At 42.0% G+C, this 22958-nt stretch overlaps 1 protein-coding gene across 1 annotated transcript in view; it reads right to left on the reverse strand.

Moving 5' to 3' along the window:
- Positions 1-3972: 3972 nt before the first annotated feature.
- LOC124077638 (protein shisa-6-like) overlaps positions 3973-22958 on the reverse strand; it is a 128957-nt gene continuing 109971 nt past the window's right edge. The window contains exon 3 of the mRNA XM_046422094.2: positions 3973-6090. Within this exon, the coding sequence (XP_046278050.1) occupies positions 5969-6090 (122 nt within the window). The 3' untranslated portion in view covers positions 3973-5968. The remainder of the gene's footprint in view (positions 6091-22958) is intronic.

The raw sequence follows: 22958 nt of genomic DNA on the forward strand, positions 1-22958 counted from the left end.
CTTGGACAGGACACCAGAGTCCTAACTCTGGTCTCTTTGTATCACCCCTCTGAGCTCAGATATTTCTCTTCTTAGCTACAGGAGAATCTGGTTTCTAATCCATGAGGATGGTAAATGAATCTCGGAAATGGAGGTGACCTTGGAGACCATCAAGAGGACCTTATCCAAAATTAAAAAAAAAAAAATCATATCAATGCTTCTCAAATTTTAATGTGTATTTATGAATTTCCTAGAGATCTTGTTAACTGATTGTGATTCAGTTGATTTGGGGTAGAGCCTGAAAGTATGCATTTCTAACGAGCTGCCCAGCAGCCCTTGCTGCTGACTCTAGTTTTGTTATTCTACTTCTCTCTGAAGCTAGAACAAAAGGAAGACTACTTTGCCTGAGTGCTTAGAGATCTGGTGCATGTGTTTCTCTAGAATCTCCACAGAGCTCTGAGAGGTAACTGGTACATATGATCTTAGCTTATAGAAGAATGTCATAGAGGTCAAGGTCACATAGCAAATGGAGGAGCTAGGAGTTGACCATGTCTGACCCCCAATGACTCTCTTCTTTTTGCCATTTGTTTTTCTTTCACAATGATCTAATGAGGGAAATTTATATCCATATTTGGAGGAGAATAAGACTGAGGCTGAGGTCATGATTCTGGGCAGGAAAGACTGGAATTCTTTATTCTGCCCTATTAATAATCAGTGTAAGAGCAGAGCCCCAGAATAGCATGGTTGTGTTCTAGATGGTGATTTCCTAACAATACCAGACTTATGCCCCACTTCTAGGACCCCATGGAATTCTGGTAACTGTTGATGGAGAGGTCCATATAGACCCTTGGTACCATAAAGTTCCTATTTCTACCATTTTCCTGTGACTTGACTGAGTCCCAAAGCTAAGGGTGTTTGAGACTCTTGGCAGTGAGAAGAAAATGAGGGGAGTAAATGCCAAAGTTGGCTCCTTGGGAGAGGAGATTCCCAACTTGGATGACTGGTCAGTGCCAGGAAGAGAGATTGTACTGGCCACAAACTTGCTCCTTCAGCTAACTTGAGCCAAAGGTCAAGGCAAGAGCGAGCTCAGATCTGGCACTAAAAAAAGGATTGGGGGAAAAAAAAGAAGAACAAGAGCACAGAAATGTTAGACCTCTGGCTGGGCAAGCCAGCCTCTATGAAAACAGAACTTAATCCTCTGTCCTCTCCCAAAGAGTTTTGAAAGACAGCACCAATACTCAGAGTGAAAAGCCTCATGTGATTTCCCCCTCTTGCCTGATAGAGAGCCAGGTTGGTGGTACTGAGGAATAAGGGATGCATTGATGATCCCAAGGTCCAGAAAGTCTTGTCTCTTTTCTTATTGCTGAGGGTCATGGGAAATTTAGCTGTACCCAGGTTTCTCCTCCTAGGTTGAATATACATGCACTTTTCAAGGAAGAACTGAAACTACCCAAAGCATGGAGACTTGCAGTGCATCCTGACTTGCATCTTTTGTCCTATACTACCTTTCTTCTTACATCAGCCCAGCAGATTGTACCAGCAGACTGGTCCAGCACCTGCATGGTCCAATGGGAGTAGGTCCATAGGGAAGCATTTAACAGGGACATGCATGGGCTACGGCTCAGCATAGGGCCTGGTGCATGGAAATTTTTCTCTGTGACATATTTATTAAAGTAGTGTGAGTTGGGTAACAGCTTAGATGCCCCATGAAGACAACAGTCTCTGTGTCATTTCAACCCAAATACTCTATTAGAATGAGGAGATAAGCCAAAGAGGGATGATGCCCATTTCTTTGGTCAGCTTGTACTGACTTATGAGGTGGAAGACTGACTGCCTCAAGTGGGTCTCTGAAGATATACTGGGTGGTGCTGACTTAGAGGTGAACTTCATGGGTAGTTTGGGAAGTGGGTCCAGGATGCTATGGTTTAATTGTTGCTGAAAGTAAACTTGGGGGGAACAGAGTGCTGAGCAGGATGGAGGAGAGTCAGAGCATCCTTTCAGATTTCTGAAGGGTCATGCATATTTTTGTTAACCAAAGCCATATGGAAATAGGAGTTTTGTGGAATAGTGGCCTTTAAGCAAAATGGCTGAGCTTGCAAACAGAGGTATCCAACTTTGAAAGATCTCAAAGGTATTGCACTGGGTTTTGCTTTTGCCTTAATTCTTTTTATTTTGTTTGAACAGAAGTTATATCAGGAGATGGATCCACTGGGTGTAGGTGGAATTCACCATTCGTGCAGCTCCATCCTTGCTAACAAAGCAATCAGGCCCCATACAAGGTTGACTCAATTTTTAACAAAACATGAAACCATACTGATGCCACGTATTTTCATAAGGGCAATACTTAGGGACAGCTCTGTGTGCTGGCCAGGATCATGTGAAACACCACTGAATAAAAGCTGAGCACACCAAGTTAATGACTAGTGCTCAGTATTCCGACATTAATCAGCAGTGAACAAGCCGAGAGTACACAAGGGAGCTGTCCCACGTGCACAGACCAAACCACCAGTCGATGGCTTAGAGCTTCGGTGCCCTCAACTGTGAATGAAAGCTTCCTCCCTGCTCAGCTCCCACTCCTTCCGCCCACCCCTCCCTTATGGACAGGAAAGAATGCCCCCAGGAAGTGAAGCCTCACAGAGGCCATTCTCTGGCAAAAACAGGTCCAGCCCTCTCCCTCGCTCTCTCTCTCTCTAGCTGTACTGCAGGCCTCCCTGTTACCATGGAGATAGGACGCCTTCTGAGCTCTATGCTTTCTCTCCAGTCCAGCCTTCAAATACCTTAGTATAGTCCAACCCACTCACTCTCTTGGCTCCCCGGACTGAAAATCTCCAAGCTGGATTCCTTTAGTCGAATGACTCAGGGAACTCCTTGCCACAATCTACTGATGGTCAGAGGGTTCTGGCTCAAATCCTGAGGTGGGGGTGGCAGCCTGTGGTTCCACAGAAGCCTGTGCATCCACATCCCTCCTTTCTTTTCTAAAGGGAAGACCTGACTTCTTCCCTGTCTGAGATGAGACCATAAGAGCACCCAGTCAAATGGGATGGTGGGAGTCCTGGAATATGGCTTCAGGGGTGCAAGTAGATCAGACTAGCAGGTGGGCTGGGGAAGACATGTGGGAAGACAAGCGTGAGCCCAGACCTCCAGGAGAGTGCTGGGTGGGATGTCACAGGGCAGTGGAACCTGAAGAAGATAAAGCAGGTTCCTGAACTAAGTTCTAGTGAACTCTTCCACTGTGTTTAACCACAGTTATCCTCTGCCCTTCTCATTACCCAAAACTGCACTACCTCAGAAATCCTGCACTCTAGCATTCCCCCAATCTGGCCCCAAACCTTTCAGACTTGCATCCTCCTGCCCTTGCCCTCTAACTCCTGCTAGAAACCTTCACCCAGAATTATCATTGTATATCTGTACATTTTCCAAATGTTCAAATCAATTCCTGGCTTCATTCCCTTCTCAGGGAGTCAGTAATAAAGTAGGTACCACTGGGTCAGCCTCTGGGACTCCCCCAGCTCTGCTGCTGTCTCTGCTCGGATCTGTGGGTTTAGACTGCCACAGGGCCACCCTGAACTCCTGTGCTCGGCGAGATTCTCAAATTGCTATCAGGATTGTCGCTTTGCCAGCTTTGATCTCATCACCCACTTCGATGTCCTTATCCCTTTCTTAACATTTACTCCTCTCCCTTCTTTTCTGCCTCAGATCCCATGGAGCGTCTGGCTGGGCAGCAGGACTGGCCATATCCAGCCTCATCTCCATGGATTATCATTTAAACAGGAAAAGGGATCTGCTCAGGATCCTTCTGTGGGATCTGGAAAGGTTCTCATAGATCAGCAGCTTCTCACATTCTCTCCTTGTCTCCATCTCCCAGGTAACCTCAGGGCAGCCCCAGCACTTGCTTCATGCACGTGGACCCCCTTCTTTATTTCTTCACACAACAAGAAACTTTCTACCTCAAGCCTTTCTGTTGCCTGTGACTGGTCTCTGCAGGTCCCCGTTCAATGATCCCCTTATCTGTCCAGAGTAGCTCTCCGCCACAGCACTCCCTATAATCTTACCAGCTTTAATTCTTCTCCTTGCACTTACTGTCAAGAATTTATTTTGTCAGTATCTCCCAGTGGAATGTGAGTTCTCCATAAGGATGGATTCTATGTTGTTTACTTTTGATTATTCCTTAGCATACAGTAGACCTCTTAAATATTTATCAACTACAAAGAGTTCTATTGCTTGGACCATTTGATGTTTCAGGGTGAACCACCTACAAGGGGTAGGGATAACGGTGGGGAACCGGGCAGTTGAGAGGTCTTGGTAAGAGTTGCTGGGTTCTGTTTGAAAAATCCAGATTTGTAGCTCCACCCCATGGTTTGTAGGTATGAGAAAGCCCACCTCCAAAATGGCCCCAGTGTTTGTCAGCTCTTGATGTTCTTGTCCCTGTCCCTGTAGAGCTACCTCCCATCCTGAAGGGAGCTGGCTTGTGTAACCTGTCAGATATTATGAAATAATGGTGTGTAAACAATAGGCTTGGTCACGAAAGACATTGTGGCATGTGACTTTCTCTTTCTTGGATCACCTAGCCACTATACCACGGAAAACACTCAAGTAACCCATGGAGACGAAGGTCACAGGGAGGGAGGGAGGCAGAGGCCCCCTGCCGATGACCAGCACCATGTGAGTGACCCATCTTGGAATCACATACACTAGCTCTAGTCAAGCCTTCAGATGACGCAACCCCGCCAGACACTGTGATTGCAAATTCAGGAGAGACACCCCCCTCAATTCAGAAGCACCCACATTTCCAACCCATAGAAACTATAGGAGGTAATAAATATTTATTGTTGTTTTAAGATGCTAAGTTTTAGAGTGATCTGTTTCACAGTGATGGGTAATTATTATGAAGCAAATAACATGGGGGCTTGCAACCCCAGGTTCAAGTTGATCCGAGTGTCTCTAAGATTGTATTTCCCAGTGGTTAACCGTGCAACCCGTTTCCCTTGGTCGGTCCCGATTTAATTCTGCAACTTTTCGTAGCCAGAAATGCCACCTGTATCCTTAATAAACTTTATTTAGACACAAATAGACACAACAGAAAGTACATACACAGATACAGATTTGTTTTTCTCTATAGGATGAACAAACATCACAGAAGGATTTAAAAAGTAGATGCATGGAATGTAAGAAAATATTGCAAAGTTCCTTGTTCACTCACACTGGGAACAGACACATATTTCAGAGGAAGACAGGGATATACTCCCCCGACAACAGGATTCACATTTGGTGGATAACAGCACACAGGTGTTGGGAAGGTAATCAAGGAGTTAGGGATCCAGTTACTCTTGAGGTGACAGAATGCTCACAACACTAGTAGGAAGGTTGTTTAAACAAAAGAGAGAGTGGAGGAGGATTCCAGACCCCCTGCCCAGATGCTCTGCAAGCTGTCAGCTAGGTCTTAAAGCAGCTCACAGAACTGTAGGTGAGCTTTCATCTTGCAGCAGGAAGGTCTGCGCCACCTCTAGCTTTGGGTCCACATCATAGAGTTTTACAGAAACACACTTAGGATGCTGAAACTCTCCACATGCACGCTGGCTTAGAAACCCACAGTACAGGACATTGACATCAGGGTATATAGAATGGGACTTTCGAGTAGAAGGGGAATAACAGCCCCGAGCGGCAAACATACACTTGTCAAATGCTGCCACATCCATTGGTAGTGTTTCCCACCACGCTGTTTGTGGTCCCTTCCCACGGGGAGCCATGAGCATCTCAGTCCTGTTCCCCCGCCATGGGCAGAACAGGATGGACGTCTCTCAGAAGTCTATTGACCTCTAAAGTCACACCTGTGACCTCCTGGTCACTCCTGTCAGAAGCCACGCACGTGCCCAGGACAAGCTGCCATGGAACCACCCCACTTACTCCTTCCTGTCTTGGACCAAGCCTCTGGCCTCCATACCATCTTCCAATTTTCAGACTGGGGTTCCCTAGGCAACCTCTGTATTTTTTAGTAAAAAATGGTTTCCACTGTACCCTTCGTGTGTCCTCTTCCTAACGTGACAAATCCAGATGAGATGAAGTTATGGAGATCGGGTCCTCCACTTCGGTAAGCATCCTTCCCATAATGCCCTGCAAGAAGATGGGGCACAATTATCCGACGCATCCACCACATCAAAACAGAAGACAATGGCAGCTCCATCAACCAGCAGTGAGTGATGGTGCACTTAGGTTCAAATCAGCAGCTGAGTCAGAAGGCAGAAGGACTCAAGGAAAAATAGAATATATATACAATATATATTACTGAGAATATATTTATATATATATATATATATATATATATATATACATACACATACATATATACACATAGATACCTTTATGTGTATATATTTGTTACTGTTCAACAAAGAATAACATCATATTGAAAGCAGAGAAGGGAAAAAGGAGACGCATGAATTGATTTTGGCATTTCTAACCAAGTACAAAACACCAGAACATTCTTTAGAGATGCTCCTCAACTGACAATAGGGTTGCCTCTTGATAAACCCAGGGCAAGTTGAAACGTCCCATGATGAAAATTCGTTTGCTATGTCTACCCGACTGAACGCGTAGCTCAGCCACACAGCAGATTGAGGATCTGCTCTTTCCCCTTGTGACTGATCCCATGGCTGACCAGGGGGCTGTGGCTCACTCCCAATGCCTAGCATCACAACATATTGCTAGCCCAGGAAAATAAATCAAAATTCAAAGCGCAAAGTGTGGTTGCTACTGAATGTGCGTTACTTTTGTACCATTATAGTGAAAAAAAAAATGCCCACTAGACTACCCTAGGTCAAGGACATCCTGTTCCTGTCCCACCTTCCTTCTTTCTCTTTCTTGCCTTGTACATTTATTTTCTTTCTTTCAAAGCATGCAGGAGTGGGCCTGATGGGGACCGCTCTGTTTGTGAATGTTTATGAATCATATACAACCTATGGGATTATAGGCTGGTAACTTAAGAAAAATCTAACAGCAGCTGAAGCTGGCAAGTCGAATGGAGGTTATAAAACACTGGGAAAATATTTATGTGTTTTCCTTTCTTTAATTTCTGCAATAAGACTGTATCTTCCATCAGCCAGATGAAGACGTCTTACCTATAGGATGGGGGTAGGAGAAAGGCCAAGGGCAGGGGAATCACCGTGGGAGAACAAATTCAGAGTAGGAAGTTAATATTTTATTTCTGGACACTCAAAGTAGGGTTTTATAATATTCTTGAAATATAGGCATTGTAAAGAAAGAAAGAACTCTCTAACTGCCATCCTGAAGTAGGTACATGCAAAAATGGAGAAAAAGTCTTTTTTCTTTTCACATTACCAAAATCATGTATGAAAAATTCTAATTATAATAATGTGTGGAACCACTTAAGATATAAAGTTTAAAAGTGGATAGAAAATGGGATTTTAAATGTGATAACAGTGCTGTGAAAATTCAAGCCAGTTGCACACACACACAAAAAAAATTGAAAAGATTGAAAGAAAACTCACAAAGATATTGTCAGCTGCCTTTGGATAGTTAGAACATGAGTGTTAATTTATTTCTCCTTTCAACTTGCCTATATTTTCCAAGTTTTTCCTAGAATGAATATGAAATTTTTATAATCTAAATAGGCAAAGTAAATGTCCAACAGAAAAATTCTTGATAAGTGCAAACACAAAACAAATCAATTTTTCTTAGCCAGGATCTTTTCTAGATCAGTAGATCTCAACCAAGGGTGCATATTGGAATTATTTGGAAGCTCTCAAAAATATAGATACCCAGACCAACTCCCAGGGAGTCTAATTCAATGGTGGGGAGTGAAGGCTTAGACAGGGGTATTTTTGACTCATGGGTTTCCAACTCCTCACTGTAGGCAATGAGAACCACTGCCCTAGTGTAAGTGGAGAAACAACCTAAATTGAGTTTATTTGGGTGGGTTAACTGGGACCACTATAGCTACACCATCCACTATTGATGTGCACAACTCTGAAGCTCTTCCTCTGGAGGGTAGAGTCTGGCCCAACTCCTCCCTTCTTATTCCAGATCTCAAACCTAAGCTCACATCAGAATAAACAGGAAAGCTTAAAACAGATCATGGGGGCCTGATTCGGAAGATGTGGATTAGAGCTGATGAGTTTGCATGTCTATCAAGGTCCCTGCTAATGCCAGTGTTGCTGGTCCAGGAATCACACGCTGACATCGCTTGTCCTGCAGCATGAGTATCATGAGCATTTTACCACTGGTTCCCTGGACTTTGAAATAAATTACCTCATTCCTCAGGACATGCAGCTTTTCACAAAGAACATTCTTACTGTAAATCTCTGTGGTCACAGCATATAGTTTCATAGAGTTGTCAGAACTGAGATAAAGACTTCTACCCCAAACCATGTCATGTGACAGCTCTAGGCATGACTCCTGTACCCAGAGAAATGCATCTGCCCTAGAGGTCAAGGGATGTGTGGAAGATGTGCTCCCAACCTCAGGGAGTACAGGGACCCTGCTTGTGTAACACTCTCTCCCCACCTCACCAATAACAGCAAGAAACAGAAGGAACAACTCTGGACTTTCATAAATTATGTTTTTATTTGTTTGGGGTTTTGTTTTTTGCAATGCTGTGGATGGAACCCAGGGCCTTACACATGCTGGGCAAGTACTCTACCACTGAGCTATATCCCCAGCCCAAAACTCTCATAAATTTGGACCTCATTAATTCACAACCTGTGATACATCCTGCAGAATTGGGGCTGGTTTATTTTTGTGCTTCTTATAAATAAAATTTTTGATAAACAAATCAATACCAAGGAAGATGGAACATAAAACAGGGACTGTGCTATTTACAAATCATTCTTGTCTGTCAACTGGAACAAGGTCCCTCAGGACTAAGCATCGCTCTAATGCTTTGGGGCTCTGTTTATTTGAAAAGGAACTGAATTTTCCGGATCATCTACTTGTTGGCCAGGCAGAAGGATGGAGCTCTTGATAGTACAGCTTCTAAAATATATAATAATTTAGCAAATGTTTTATAGTATTTCGAGGATTACAAAGATCTTTTCCATACACTATGAATATTTCCATCAATACCGCCTGGTAGGTGGTTTATTATTATTTCCCATTTAATGGATGGGGAAATTGAGACCAAAGAGCTGAACTTGGTAGATGATTGAGCAAGCACTCATACCCAAGTTCTCTGACTCCCAATACCATGTTCATTCTATTGTGCACACCCAGCTTTGTTTATGTGTCACCAGAACCCTGGGAAAAATGGGAGCCAGTCAGTGGTAGATCCTGGATCTCTTCCAAGACTTAACTACCTTCCAAGTCCACAGTCTTTCTACAACCTCACCCCTACGGCCTGACCAGTGTTTCTTCTCTAAGACTGTAGTTAGGACATGTAGTGGAGATGTGAGTTCAGAAGAATTCCATTTGGTAGCACCCAAGTCCATAGAAGTGAAAACTCAGAGGTTTTGAGCTTTGAGTCTGGAAGTTTTGAGGAGAGAGAGAGAGAGAGGGGGGAGGGGGAAGGAAGGAGGAAGGAAGGAAGGAAGGAAGGAAGGAAGGAAGGAAAGAAGTAGGTAGGGAGGGAGGGACAAAAGAAAAGAAAGAGAAATAGATACTGAGGTATAGAGGCAGGACCCAGGACACTGGGGCAGGAATAGAGAAATGTATGGTTAAATTGGTTTAAAAATATCCAGTTAAACAAAATGAAAAGCTACCTGAAAACCAAGTCTAAGAATTTTTCAAAGGCCATGAGCACTGAACTCTCTCTGGAGCCCTTCTTTTCTTTGCCAACTGCATCTCTTGGGACACTTTTTGAGAAAGCTGCCCTTGAGGTTGAGGTGGAAAATGTAGAGTGACAGCTTGACAATTTGAGCACTGGCACTCAAACTGGAGCATGCACTAGACCCCCTTGGATGAGACCTAGATTGCTCTGCTCAAGCCCCAGAATTCCCAGTCTACTGGGTTGGAGCATTTCTAACAAGTTCTCAAGTGATGCAGATGATGCCCATTTGGTACCAGGACCGTGTTTCATGAACCACTATATTAGGGCTAGTGACAGGTACGTTTTTTCGGCGGGACCCATGGACAAGGTCAACAATGATTTATTTACATGCTCTGTACCTCCCATGAACCAGGGAATTATGAAATAAAGGGGATTTAGTAAAAAGTGAAGCTCCATGCAGGTGGATAATCAAAAGAGAGAGGAGTCAATGTCATCTTTGTTTCTTGGTGATGCGTGGAGTTGATGGGTTGGTATAAATGGCATGAATGGGTGTCACAGAATTCATTAGCTGTACCACAAAGAGCTACTCCCTTCTCTGTCCTGTAGCAACAATCCTGGGTCTCGGCCCAACTGCCAACTCTCAGGGCCAGAGGACAAAGGAGTACAGACTTTGATCAAATTGCAATTACACAGAAACAACCATATATCCAACAGAGCTCTAAGCAAAAGGAAGAAAGAGCATTGTGAAGCATCCCGGTAAAGTGGTGTGAGCACTTCCTGTATCACAGTAGAGACAAATACAGACTCCATGCCAGAAACAAGGGTGGTTTCGGGCTTCAGAGCATGACTGCTACCACCTGCTGAACCCAACTGTGCAAAGCAGCATCTAATGATGTTTCTATCTCCAGTTCTGCCACTGCACCCTGACCTTCACATTGATAGCCCTTCCCAAAGCCAGATAGGTTTTATTCTAGCTCACTTACTGCCCAAACTTCCTTGACCTCCCATCAGAATTCCATACCCTTCCTAAGTCTCAAGCAGAAGCCAGAAGTCAGAAGGACAAGAGACAACTGACCTCAGGCAGGAGGCAGATTAAAGCCAAGAGAAGTCCAAGGCTGAGCTCCTGGAGTGGTGCAGTGCTGCTGGCTCTGATAAGGAAGCGACCAGAGGGAAAAATTTCTCTGTACAGGAGATTTAATGCAAGCCATGGGAGGGGGGAAAATGAGATACGATCTAAATGATGCTCTCTGTGAGATTCAACAGGGTTGTGCATCTGTGAAATTAGATCAACAACCATGAGAGGGAAACAAACCAATCAGGACTGTTTGCCTGGATTTGCAGATCCAGACAACAGAATGGATGCAGAAGGAAACTGGTGATGTAGCATCTAATGAGAGAAGCACACTGTGTTCTCCGTGCTGGGAAAGGACATTGAGAGGGAAGGCAAGTTCCCGCGGACTAAAGGATCCAGGAGCCACTTAATGTAAGACTCCCAGAGGAGAGGCGGGAGGGATGGTTCAGAAGCAATAACTAAAAGTTAATAGTGTGTGTGTGTTTTCTGAGCAGCGGGATGGTTTAAGTTCTAGATCCAAAAAGAAAAAAAAAATGAATCAAATATCAGACTATATATTCGAAGGACTCCATACCTACACATGTCCTGATAAAATGCCTTCATAAAATAAATAAGAAGAAAAAAAACTTAAGCCAATTGCTTATGATATGAAACCTATAAAACATGAAGCAACCTTCTTTAATGTTTTGAGACTTATTTCCTTGCAAGTAAGATGATGTACTGGTTGAGGAACAATCTTATCTAGAACTCAAATGACAAGTGTACACACACAAAAAAAATGCATGTGTATAATTCATACTATATATTGTTTCTAGATTATCACTGTCAGTGCTATTTAAGGGTTCACTAATATTTTGAATTAAGATGTCTTTATTCCATTTTTCTTACTCAAAATTCATTGGAAATAATGAAAAGAAAGAACAATAAAAAAACTACTAAAAAAATGTCCAGGCTTTTCACTAAACAGAGGTAGAACAATATACCTACATATACACAAAGAAATATACCCAAAAATATGTACACAGAAGTCAATTCAAGGAAAACCAAAGACCTAAATACATAATAAAAGCAAACCCTAAAAAAATGGTAGAAAGGAACATAGGAAAATATATTAATGATCTCAGAGCAGTATATAAGATTCAAAAGGTACAACCTAGAGAAGGAACATTGGAGAAATTTTAAACCATGATACATCGAAAAATTGTGAAACTTGTAAGTCAAAGACTAGAAAATACATTTATATCAACATGCAGAACACATAAATAACTCCCAATTAATAAACAAGAAAACAATCCAAATAGGAGAAAATAAGCAAAAGAAACAAATATGCAACTCACAGAAAAGAAAACCCAATGGGCCAATATACATAGAGTAGGGTTCAATTTCACAAATAATCAGGAAAATTCAAATTAAAACCATAATGAGATGTCATTTCACACCCAGTAGAGTGGCAAAAATTAAAATGCCTGAGACTACTGACATGGATAAGCAGGAAGTCTCCTTCACGTACCTTCTGGTGGGGATGTAAATTGGTACAACTGTTTTGCAAAGAACTTGAGCAATGGGTAAGGAAGTTGAACGTGGACGTATCTTAGAACTGTCCATTCTTTCTCTAGGTACGTGCCCTAGACAATCCTCACACGTGTGCATAAAGAGCTTTGCACCAGCAAGTTCATGTGTGACACTGGTTTTAATAGAGACAAACTGGAGGGGGAATCTCTACTCCAAGAGAAAAGTGATAAACAGCAGTATACTTGTATAATGCAATCCTGTACAACTGGAGAAATGCAATGCAATGAAATGAAATGAACCACAGCTCTAAATATTAGCAGAGACAATTCTCAGCTATAAAGTTGAGCACATAAAAGCAAACTGCAGAAAAAAATAAAGTGGTATGAGATAGGGCGAGTTTTCAAATATGCAGTATAACTCTATATTGTTTAAGGACGTGTACATAGGTAGTAATATACAAATGAAAGATGTTCAGCAAACCCAATAACTATATATTTCAAGATAACAGATAACTTCCATGGGTCAGAGGTAGAATATAAGACAGAAAGAACACATAGGAGTTACTGGATTCTATTTTTTATGCTGGATAGCTGGAGACAGCTTCAACTATTAAATAATGTTTATTTTATTTTTGTTTATAACATAAAATGAGATGATAGGTGATAGATACTGAATTGATAGATGATGGATGGATGAATGGATGGACAGAATGGTCAACTGTTTTTGGTTAAGTAAGTGTTACTTGAGGCTTTCACTCATTCTCAAATCACCCTTCAAGAATAAAGGTAACAAAGAATCTTCAGTTTTAAGAACTTGGAGACTAAAGTATTCTTGAGTCCCCACTGTGGGGTGGGGGTGGGGGATAATAAAACTAGGTGATGATGAAATCTGTCAATCAAGAGGCAAAACTACAGAATTTCTAAAGCCATGACGGCATTTATTTGTGATCTTCAAGGAGCACAGAAATCTAAAAATTCATTGAGAAAAGATAGGTAAATTAGATGACATGCTTTTAAGCATTTAATGAATTGTCTTTATGGACAGACACAAAGTTAAATGAGGCTGGAGCAGCTCTGGGAAATCTGGTGTGCAAACAGAGCAATAAAAACACACTATGGAGATGAAATAAAACCAAAAGCAGCTTCAGGGATGGGAAGAACTGCTCTCCATCTTCAGAGCCCGCTTGAAATGCACAGTGCGACCTTGGAACGCACCTGGAACTGGCCTCTGGGAAGCAGGGTGATCTGCAAGGATGCTCAGGCCCGCCCTGCAGCCCCATGCCCGGCCAAAGCCTCCCTATGGAAGGACATACTGCAGACAACAGACAAACCCTAGGGACAGATTTTGAACACATGAGATAAAGGGCTTTCTCCTTTGCTTACAAAAAGCTCAAGCATTATCAATCTAGAAAGATGCACACCAACTAGAAACAGTACATTAAAAAAAAAAAAAAAGGAATATGCAGTTACTCTCATTCCTATCCCAAAAAAGAAAGGAAAAAAAAATTCAGGCATACACACACACACACACACACACACACACGTCTATCAACCTTGACTCCTAATTAAAGCAATGCAAATCAAAATAGAGATCTTTTAAAAAAAAATAAACAACAACAACCATTGACAAGACCTAAGAATTCTACCATCCTCAATGCCAAGGGAATGGACACTCTCATTACCCCTCGTGAAAGCATAAATGGGTAATGCCTAGTTGACTTATTTTCCCTCTGCCATGAAATTTTCCCTACAAAGATGCACTCAGATTTTTCCAATATTTATGAACCAGGATAAATAGTCCAGGATGGACTGCAAACAGTTTTTAATCAATGGGGAACTGACTAAACTGTAATGGTGGAAGACGATGCAGCTATAAAAAAGCATGACGCAGAGCTATACGTGCTGTTTGGGGAAGATTTTCAAAATATAGATAGTAAAAAACAACAACACAACAATGAAGAACAGCAATGCTTCAGTCTGGTTCCTTTTTATAAGTAATAATTTTTTAAAATTCCTACAAAGAGAGTATCTATAGGTACTCTGCAAGGAAGACGGTTTATATAATGAAATTTTTTTTTTCTGGAACTAATCATGCACACAAACTATTAAAAATTTCTTTCATTTGGGAAGAGAGACTAGGATGAAAGGAGAGAGATGTCTCCCTTTGACTTTTATTACTGTTTACTATTTAATTTTCGTAAACTAGTATGTGCATTAGGTTTATTTTTGTAGTGTTTGTGAAGTTTATCTGAGATTATGAAGTGGGGTCATGGGCCATATTTCTGTTTCCCTCTTTGGCTTCTTTCTATGAGGAAAATTCCACTAAAAGTCATTTTATAAAAAGAAGTATAAGGGTCAGGAAGGGAGAGGTGCCCACCTTTCCTTGTGTAAATGACAAGTCACTTATCAATACCTGCCACACGGGAGGGTGGTGGGAATTAAATGGGAGATGTATAAAGTGCTTCCTCTAATGCTCTGCACCAATAAGCCCTCAAAAAATGGGAGCTTCTCTTGCATTAAGACCACAGTCTTTCCTCTCTCCTAGGTCGGGAACTCCCAGGGGTCTTCTCACTCTGTGTGTTCCCCAAGCAGACCTCAGGCCAGAATGTCAAAGATGAGGGAGCTTCAGAGAGTCCCAGGTTTACCATCTGGCCTGAGGGCCCTTTCCCTTGGAGAAACCCTGGGGCTCCTTTCAGTTCCCAAGAAACTACAGCCCTGGCTCTCCAATGGGGAGGGGGCTGTGAGCCAGGATACCTGTGCTCCTCTATGCAGACACTTTTCTTCGCTAAGGCAGTTTCCAAGCCTGCCTTACCAAGCTAAGTGGGGCAGAGCTGGTCTATCTATGCTTTGCTCTAACAAGGACTATTTTCCAGTTTAAGAATCTCTCAAGTAACTCCCGGAAATGTGAGAATTCTAATGTTTGCTCCCACAAGTGTAGTGAGCAATGTCTTTCAATGCTTATAGAATTGGGCAATTCCAAAGATCTCCCCTCTGAGGTCTTTCCTCTGCCTAGGCCCCCCATAAGCTGAGGACCATTATTAGGGACCAGTCCACCTGGTGAAGTTAGGTGGACACAGTTGTGAGAGCTCTGGAAAAATAATCCCAGATTCCCATGAGGTTTGGGAACTGCCTTGCCCAACCTTCTGACTGAACAAATGAGTAAATAAGCCCAGAAAGGAGAACAGTAGCATTCTCAAGGTCACAGAGGGAGATCTTTTGGACTTGGACTTACTGACTTTCAAGACAGCACTCTGTCTTACCATTCATTCATCCTTTGGAAAGCAGAAGATCTTATCAAATGTAAGAGAATGGGGAGCCCAGGCAGGATGGATGGAAGCCAGTAATAACCTAGAATACTATTGGATAACCACTCAATGAAGGGACCTAACCCACCAGAAAATTATTCATAAAAAAAATTCCTTTCACTACAAATAAATGCATCCCCCCATGAGTTTTGTTGATGACATTTTTAAAAACCTGATCCTTTGTATTTGAAACCAAAACCCCAAATAAACAAACAAAAACATAAACATATGCTATGGGGCTGGGGTTCAGTGGTAGAGTGCTTGACTATATGTGTGAAGCACTGGGTTTGATCCTCAGCACCACATAAAAATAAATAAATGGAAAAAAGTATTGTGTTTATCTACAACTAAAAACATTTAAAATAAATAAATATATAGATGCTCTACAGAGATCTCACACTGTGACCAAGGGCAAAGAAGCAGGGTAGACAAGGACAAATTCTAAATCAACCTCATCCACTACAACTGAGGAGTTCCAGCAGGGCAGGATTGGGAAGAAGACCTTTTTTTTTTTTTTTTTTTTTTTTTTTAAATAAAGCATTACATAGTCTAAAAATAAAAGTTTGTATCCTAATTATTTTCCAAGGGAATGAGGGGGGGGAGACTGCTTGTTGGTAGTATTAGTATTAATCCTTAGAGATTTTTAGGAGATCTAAACCCTCTATCTTGCCTTGCCAAGACAGAATCAGGATGTAGCAACTAAAGGAGGATTTGATGTTACCTTTTCTAGTCTCTGTATGTATCAATGAGGAAACTAGGGCTGGGGAGGGACCTTAAGCAGTTCAAGGTCATGGACGGCTGGACTCTGACCTCCCAGACCAGAACTCTTCCCAATGCACCACAGAGCCCACACAGCCTGCTCCGCGTTGGAGGAAATGGTGCCAGGGCTGATTTCTATGCCAGGAGACCCCAGTGTGCCATTTATTTTCTCTTCAGATAACGTTGGCTGCAATCCCTTGGAAAGATGACCAGTTTGACCAAATTCCCATCTCTGCAATCAGTATCTCAGTGCTGGCTCATTGTCATGAGCAGGACCCTGGCCAGGAAGGGTCCTGAAGAAAGACCCCAGCAGAAGAGGCAGAAGATGCAGGTGCTCTCTGCAGGGAGGGGTGACTTTTCCTTTGCTCCCAGCATCTTACAAGATTAGGTTTGACCTCAGGGCTCCATTAAAACATGGAGTGGTCAAGTCCCTCTTGTTATCACCTGCAGAGGTACAGCGTGCTAGCCCGTGGGGAGAATGAGACCTGCTTTCTTCTCGGTTTCTTGACTTCTTACACTCTGCAAGAAAAAAACCACTGAGCTTCCTATGAGTGCATCCAAATTAACGGAGTTTAATGAAATGATCTTGAGAAACTGCCACCACCTTATATAACGTGCTCATGTGCCTTGGGATTGAGACATTGGCAATTAGTGCCTTTTATTATCCAGAGGAAAATATGAATGTTTTCTCGATTTTTTTCAGATGAGTAAACAGACTCAGAGAAGTTAAATAATCATCAAAGTCACAGAATGACTAACCCATGGTTTAGGATAGACTCTCAATCCCTTGGCTGTCTATGCTGGGACTTCCTGTTCCAGGAAAGCTAAGCCCGAGATGCCAAATGACTCCAGACACGTCTCGTTCATTCATAGGGAATCCTAACATCCAATGGCCAACAAATCACACCAGCTAGGTAGCTCTGGACAAACCATTCATACTTTCTAAGTATCAGTTTTGCTTATCTGTGAAATGGGAATAGTGCCTCCCTCATAAATATATGGTGAAGAGTAAATTAAATGCATTGATGCATATAAAGCACAGAGTATTTATTCAATCAATGGTTATTATTACTAATATGACTAGAGGACATGGAGACTTCCTCAAATGTGTTAAATATTTCAAAATACTACAGGGAGGAAGATAAGAAGGAGTCTTAGATTCAATGTTATTCAAAAGTTCCAGGAATGTCACCTCTACCCACTATTTCCCTGAGAGTACCTAGGCTCCCAATGGTGGTATCACTCTCCCCCAGAGGTTTAGGGTACTTGTTCCAGTTTTAGTGGACATGCACTTGAGGAGGCAGAAGCAGAATGTTCTTGAACCTAGCTCATCTCACATCAAAAAGGAAACATGCCGCGGAAACATGCCGCGGATACCTGCCTGCACAGGTTTCCCCTGTGATCCTGTGACCCTCATTTCCTGTTCATGTGGGTCGAAGCACGTCCTTGGTTTAGAAACAGAACTTTGCTTAGAAGGGTAGTGTTCCAGTGATGGCACTTGTGTGGGGCATCTGGTGGCATTTATCAGCTACTGGATCTAGTTATTTGGAAATGTGGGTCACATGAGATTTTAGGGATTCAATGGATTCAACTTTGAGGGGGTGAAGGAACTCCAAGTGGGGTGGCTGCTCTGCTGGCTTCTGCTCAAAGAACCCCACCTCTTGCAAAACACTGAAGAGAGACCCTCTTAGAGCAGGATCAAAAATTACACAGGGAAGAATTTGACAGGTGGTCATTTTTTCAGACTTTAAGTCCCCAGGGGAAGGTGATTTATTCTATGGACTCTTTTATCCTGAGCCAGCCTTCCCTCCTCATCCAGTTGAGACACATGGTCTATCATGGCCCATCCGTGTAACTATCCCCCACCTCCACCACATTCCACAGGCTTGTCCAGCAAAGCTATTGGCATTGAAGGTCTACCAGTCTGCATTGAGTAGCAATGCAACTTTGGGCCAATTATTTTCCCTCTGTAGACCTTAATTTCCTGGATTGTAAAATGAGATAATTTCCTCCACTGTAAAATGAGATCAACGACAGAACTTAATGAAGGTTTGTGATAATTTAATTAATTAATAACTGGAAAGGGTTTAATAAGACTTAACTAGACATACTTAAGTAGTCAATAAGTGATTGTCATTGCCACTCAAGGCCCAAGCAAGTGCTTCTAACTAGGAAAAATGATGCACAGTGCTCAAGACATGTCCTTATTGCTGGTGCCACATGGATACGTCTAGATTAAAAGCTCAGCTCTGCTTCTTGCTAGCTGTGTGATTTGGGAAAAATTACTTAAAACTCCCAGTTCACTCATCAACAAAATAAGGAAAAGAGTAGAATCTTCTCCCTATTGAAAGAATTCAGTAAGTAAATGAACAGAACACTGCCTTGGAGCAGGTAAGCACTATGTCTGCCCAGTGTCTCTCAGAATTGAGGACCACAAATCTCCAAAGACCCCTCAACCTTTTGATAATTCTGCTCTTTGTCCTTAGAGGGTTGGCTCTTCCAATTCCCAAATGTCTTACACCCTATTTCCTGGTTCCTGAAACCTCTGACACCTCCTGCTCCCCGTACCCTTCAATCGATGACCTTGCCTCGTGTTCCATGGAGAAACTGGAGCAGTAAAAATGGAGCTCTCTCATTTACAGGGGGAATCTACTCTGTCTTTTCATTTCACTCTGTCTTTTCTGCTATTTAAGCAAGTGAAATATCCTTGTTCCTGTCATTGCCTAACATCCATCTCCTTTCATCTTCTCAAGGACTTAGCTCCTGAAATTACCGGGCTGGTCCTCTATCAGCGAGCTCTCCCCCTCAACAGGCTCATTCACACTTGAACTTCTGGAGACTTTCTATCCTTCAACACAATTCCCCCTTCACCTACAACCCTCGCCTGAGTACACTGCCTCATTTCTCTGCTATCTGTCGGAGTGACATTTTTCAAAAGGGTTGCTGATAGTAGCTTTCTTCACCTCACATTTTGTTCTCAGTTCTTTCCTATTAGGCTTGTGCATCCATCTCTGCTTGTTGGCATTAGTCACTGTCATCATGGGTTGTGGTGAGCCGCTTCTGCCGTTTCTGCAGATTATGGTCGCCATTACAAGATGACGCTGGCTCCGCTGTGGTCTGTGACAAACAACTCCTTATCTGGGAGAGTTGGCACATGATTTTTCACCACCCTGTACATCACCCTGTGAGAAAGCTCCACGCGGCAGCTTTGCATTGGGGCTTGGGATGCTTTATTAAGGCTGGGAGGGGCATCAGAGGGGGAGAAGAAGAAATATCCAGGGCCTGAATAAACTGTTGAAAGAAGATTCCCGAGTTGCGTCTTCCTTGCGGGCAAGGGGTCGCGACAATGGGTTAAGACCCACCTTCATTCAGCATGACTTTGTCTTACTTGAGTCCATCTCTAAAAATCCAATTGACAAAGAAGGTCACATTTACCAGGTGACGAGGAAAAACATAACCTTTTTGGGGAGATGATGCTACAATTTTTATGTGTCCACCAAAGGCTTTTATGCTGGAAACTTGGTTCCCTATAATTCATATCTTGATGATATTTAGAAGTGACACCTTTGGGAGGAAATTAGGGTAAGATGAAGTCATGAATGACCCTGTGATGGCATTTAGTGACATCTTAAGGAGAGGAAGGGTGACCTGAGATTGCATCTTTCTTTTCTCTCTCACTGTGCGGCTCCTCCATCATATTAATAAGACAGCAAGGACCTCAATCACTCAATCTTGGAATTCTCGGTCTCTAGAGCTGTGAGACATAAATTTGTTTTCTTTATAAATTACCTAGTGTCAGGTACTCAGTTACAGCAATGCAAAATGAACTAAGATGAGAAACACAATTCAACTCATAACAGGGCTCTAAAGAGAATTTTATTTCTACAACCCCAATTGCTTCTCTTCTAGTATTCCTCATCATCACTCCCCCAATCCTGGATCCTTGATCCTCACCTTACCTTATCCTCCCTGTCATCAGCAAGGCCTATCAGGACTAGTTGCAAAATTCATCTCATGCCCACTTTCTCTCCAGCCACTCCATGACCATCTTTCATCTGACCGAGTGCAATAGTAGACCCAAGCTTCCTCCTTCATCTATGTACCTCCAACCATCTATTCTCTGCACAACACACATGAAGTCATCTGAAAACAGGCATCGCACAATACTTCTCTTTAAAAATCTTCCAAGGCTGCACATTCAAACACATTAAACAGTCTGTAGGTGCTATGTGCCATGGATCTGCTGGCTTCGACCCTCAGCAAATTCTTTCTAGTCTTCAAACATGCCCTGCTTCTGCCTGTCTCACAGACTTTGGGCTTCTAGTTCCTTCTACCTGGAACTCTCTGTCTACAGATCTTTGAAGCCCAGATTCTTCTTCGTCATTGAATTCTTGATCCCAGTGTCACCTCTTAAGAGAGGTGTTGTCTGGTCACCTCATTTACTGTAGATGCTCCAACGTTCTTGATGGCACTTCTGTTTACATCCTGGGCATGTGTCACAACTATTCTGTTCACCTATTCGGTTACTGTCTATGGTCTGTCTTCCCTCAACAGGAGGAGGACCTAGTATGTAGCTGGGTCCTAGGTACTGGGCCCATGGACCTGACACACTTGTAATGGTGAATAGACTAGACAAATTTTTCCTTAAATTCATGTGAGCTACCAAAAAAAAAAAAAACTTATACTAAAAAAAATATTTTTTAAAACAATGTTCCTCAGTGTGTAGGACCACCTTAAAATAATAAGGGATTTCTTTACCTAAATCATATTCATTGCACTAATACTACCCATAGCAGTAACAATGGCTATAATGCCTACTGTCAATACCAAGAGGTTTTATGAGGCAGAGCCTCTGTTGGTAGCAATCATCTCATTTAATCTTCCTAAAATCTCTTGGGGTAGACCAGAACAGTCTTTATTTTATAGGTGAGAAAACTGAGTCCCAGAGTGTTTATGTTTCTTGCTCCCTGTTCACAGATCCCATTAACTGGTGACCTAAGACTCAAATGTATTTTTAAAATTTTTTTGCATTTCAAAATATTTATTTTTTTCTAATTATAAAATGCTGGGTTTTTAAAAAAATATTTATTTTTTTAACTTTAGGTGGACACAATATCTTTATTTTACATTTGTGTGGTGCTGAGGACCTGACCCTGTGCCTTGTGCATGCTACGCGAACACTCTACCACTGAGCCACATCCCCAGCCCCAAAAATACTGTTGTTTTTTTTTATGGCCTAAACATTTAAGATTTTAACCACTAAAGTACCACTAGATATCTATCAGAATGGCTAAAATTAAAGACTGTAAATACCAAAAGTTCTTAAGAATGTGGAACAAATGTAACTTTCATACACTGCTGGTGATGAACATTTGAACAGCTTTTATTTCAGTGTGTACTGAAGATAAAATATTTTTGCTCTCCATTCCAACGATTCTACGCCTAAGTGTTTATCTAAGATCAAGGAGTGTACATCCACAAACAATCATGTGAAGAATATTTATTGTAGCTTTACTTACAACAATAAAAAGAGGAAATAACCAGAATGCTTATCAAATACAGATTGTGTAAATACACCGGGGTGGTCTATCTACAAAGTGAAATACTATGCAAAGTGTGAACTATTGATAGATGCAATAACATAGATGATGCTCACAAATATGTTAAGTGAAAAACCAAACAGAAGATAGCCCATGTTGGATGAATTTATTCACGGCGAAGGTCAAGATCAAATGCTATTGAAAAAGACTCCAAAAGAAAGGCGAAGCTATTTGATAAATGACAGAAGTCAGAATTTTAAATTTAAATAGAAGAGAGGCATGAAGGAATTTGGGCAGGTGATGGAAATATTCTGTATTTTTTTTCCCTAGGCACTTGGATAAGGGTGGAGTTAAATACTTCACATTTACATGCTTTGTTTATTTTAGTATTTATCTTACACCTCAGTTTTATAAATCCATGCTTTTAATCCTTGCATGAAACTCTCATTTGTACCTCAATTATACTAACAACAAGATGCAAGCAACTATTCTTAGTACTCTAGTTCCCTGAATGCCCATATTTAATTAAGTTTATAAACCATAGGCCATCAGAACTACAAGGGAACGGCAGAGACCAGCAATATTCAACCCTTCATTATAAAAATGACAAAATAAGTCTGGAAAGAGAAAGTGAATTATAAGACAGTGCTCACAGGGGTAGGACTGAGTCTAAAGTAACCTACTTCATCCCTTCCAGTCTAGTGAATGTTCTTTCCTTCATACAACACTACTCAGAAATATACATTTCGCCAGTCTCCTGATTTAGAATGTGACTCTGGGAAGGTGGGTCCCTGTTATGGTTTGGATGGGAAGTGTGTCCCCAAAGCTCACGTGTCAGACAATGCAAGAAGGCTTAGAGGACAAAGGATCAGGTCAGGAAAACTTGAATCGAATCAGTGAATTGATCACCCGATGGGATTAACTGAGTGGTAACTGAAAACAGGTAGGGTGTGGCTGGAGGAGGTGAGGCATTGGGGTGTATATTTGGTATCTGGCAAGTGGAGTCTCTCTCTCTCTTTGCTTTCTGATCATCATGTGAGCTGCTTCCCTCTGCCATACTCTTCTGCCATGATG

Source organism: Marmota monax, unplaced genomic scaffold, assembly GCF_021218885.2.
Source record: "Marmota monax isolate L192 unplaced genomic scaffold, Marmota_monax_Labrador192_F-V1.1 WCK01_AAM20220418_F8-fsc00764, whole genome shotgun sequence".
In the NCBI taxonomy this organism is placed as follows: Eukaryota; Metazoa; Chordata; class Mammalia; order Rodentia; family Sciuridae; genus Marmota; species Marmota monax.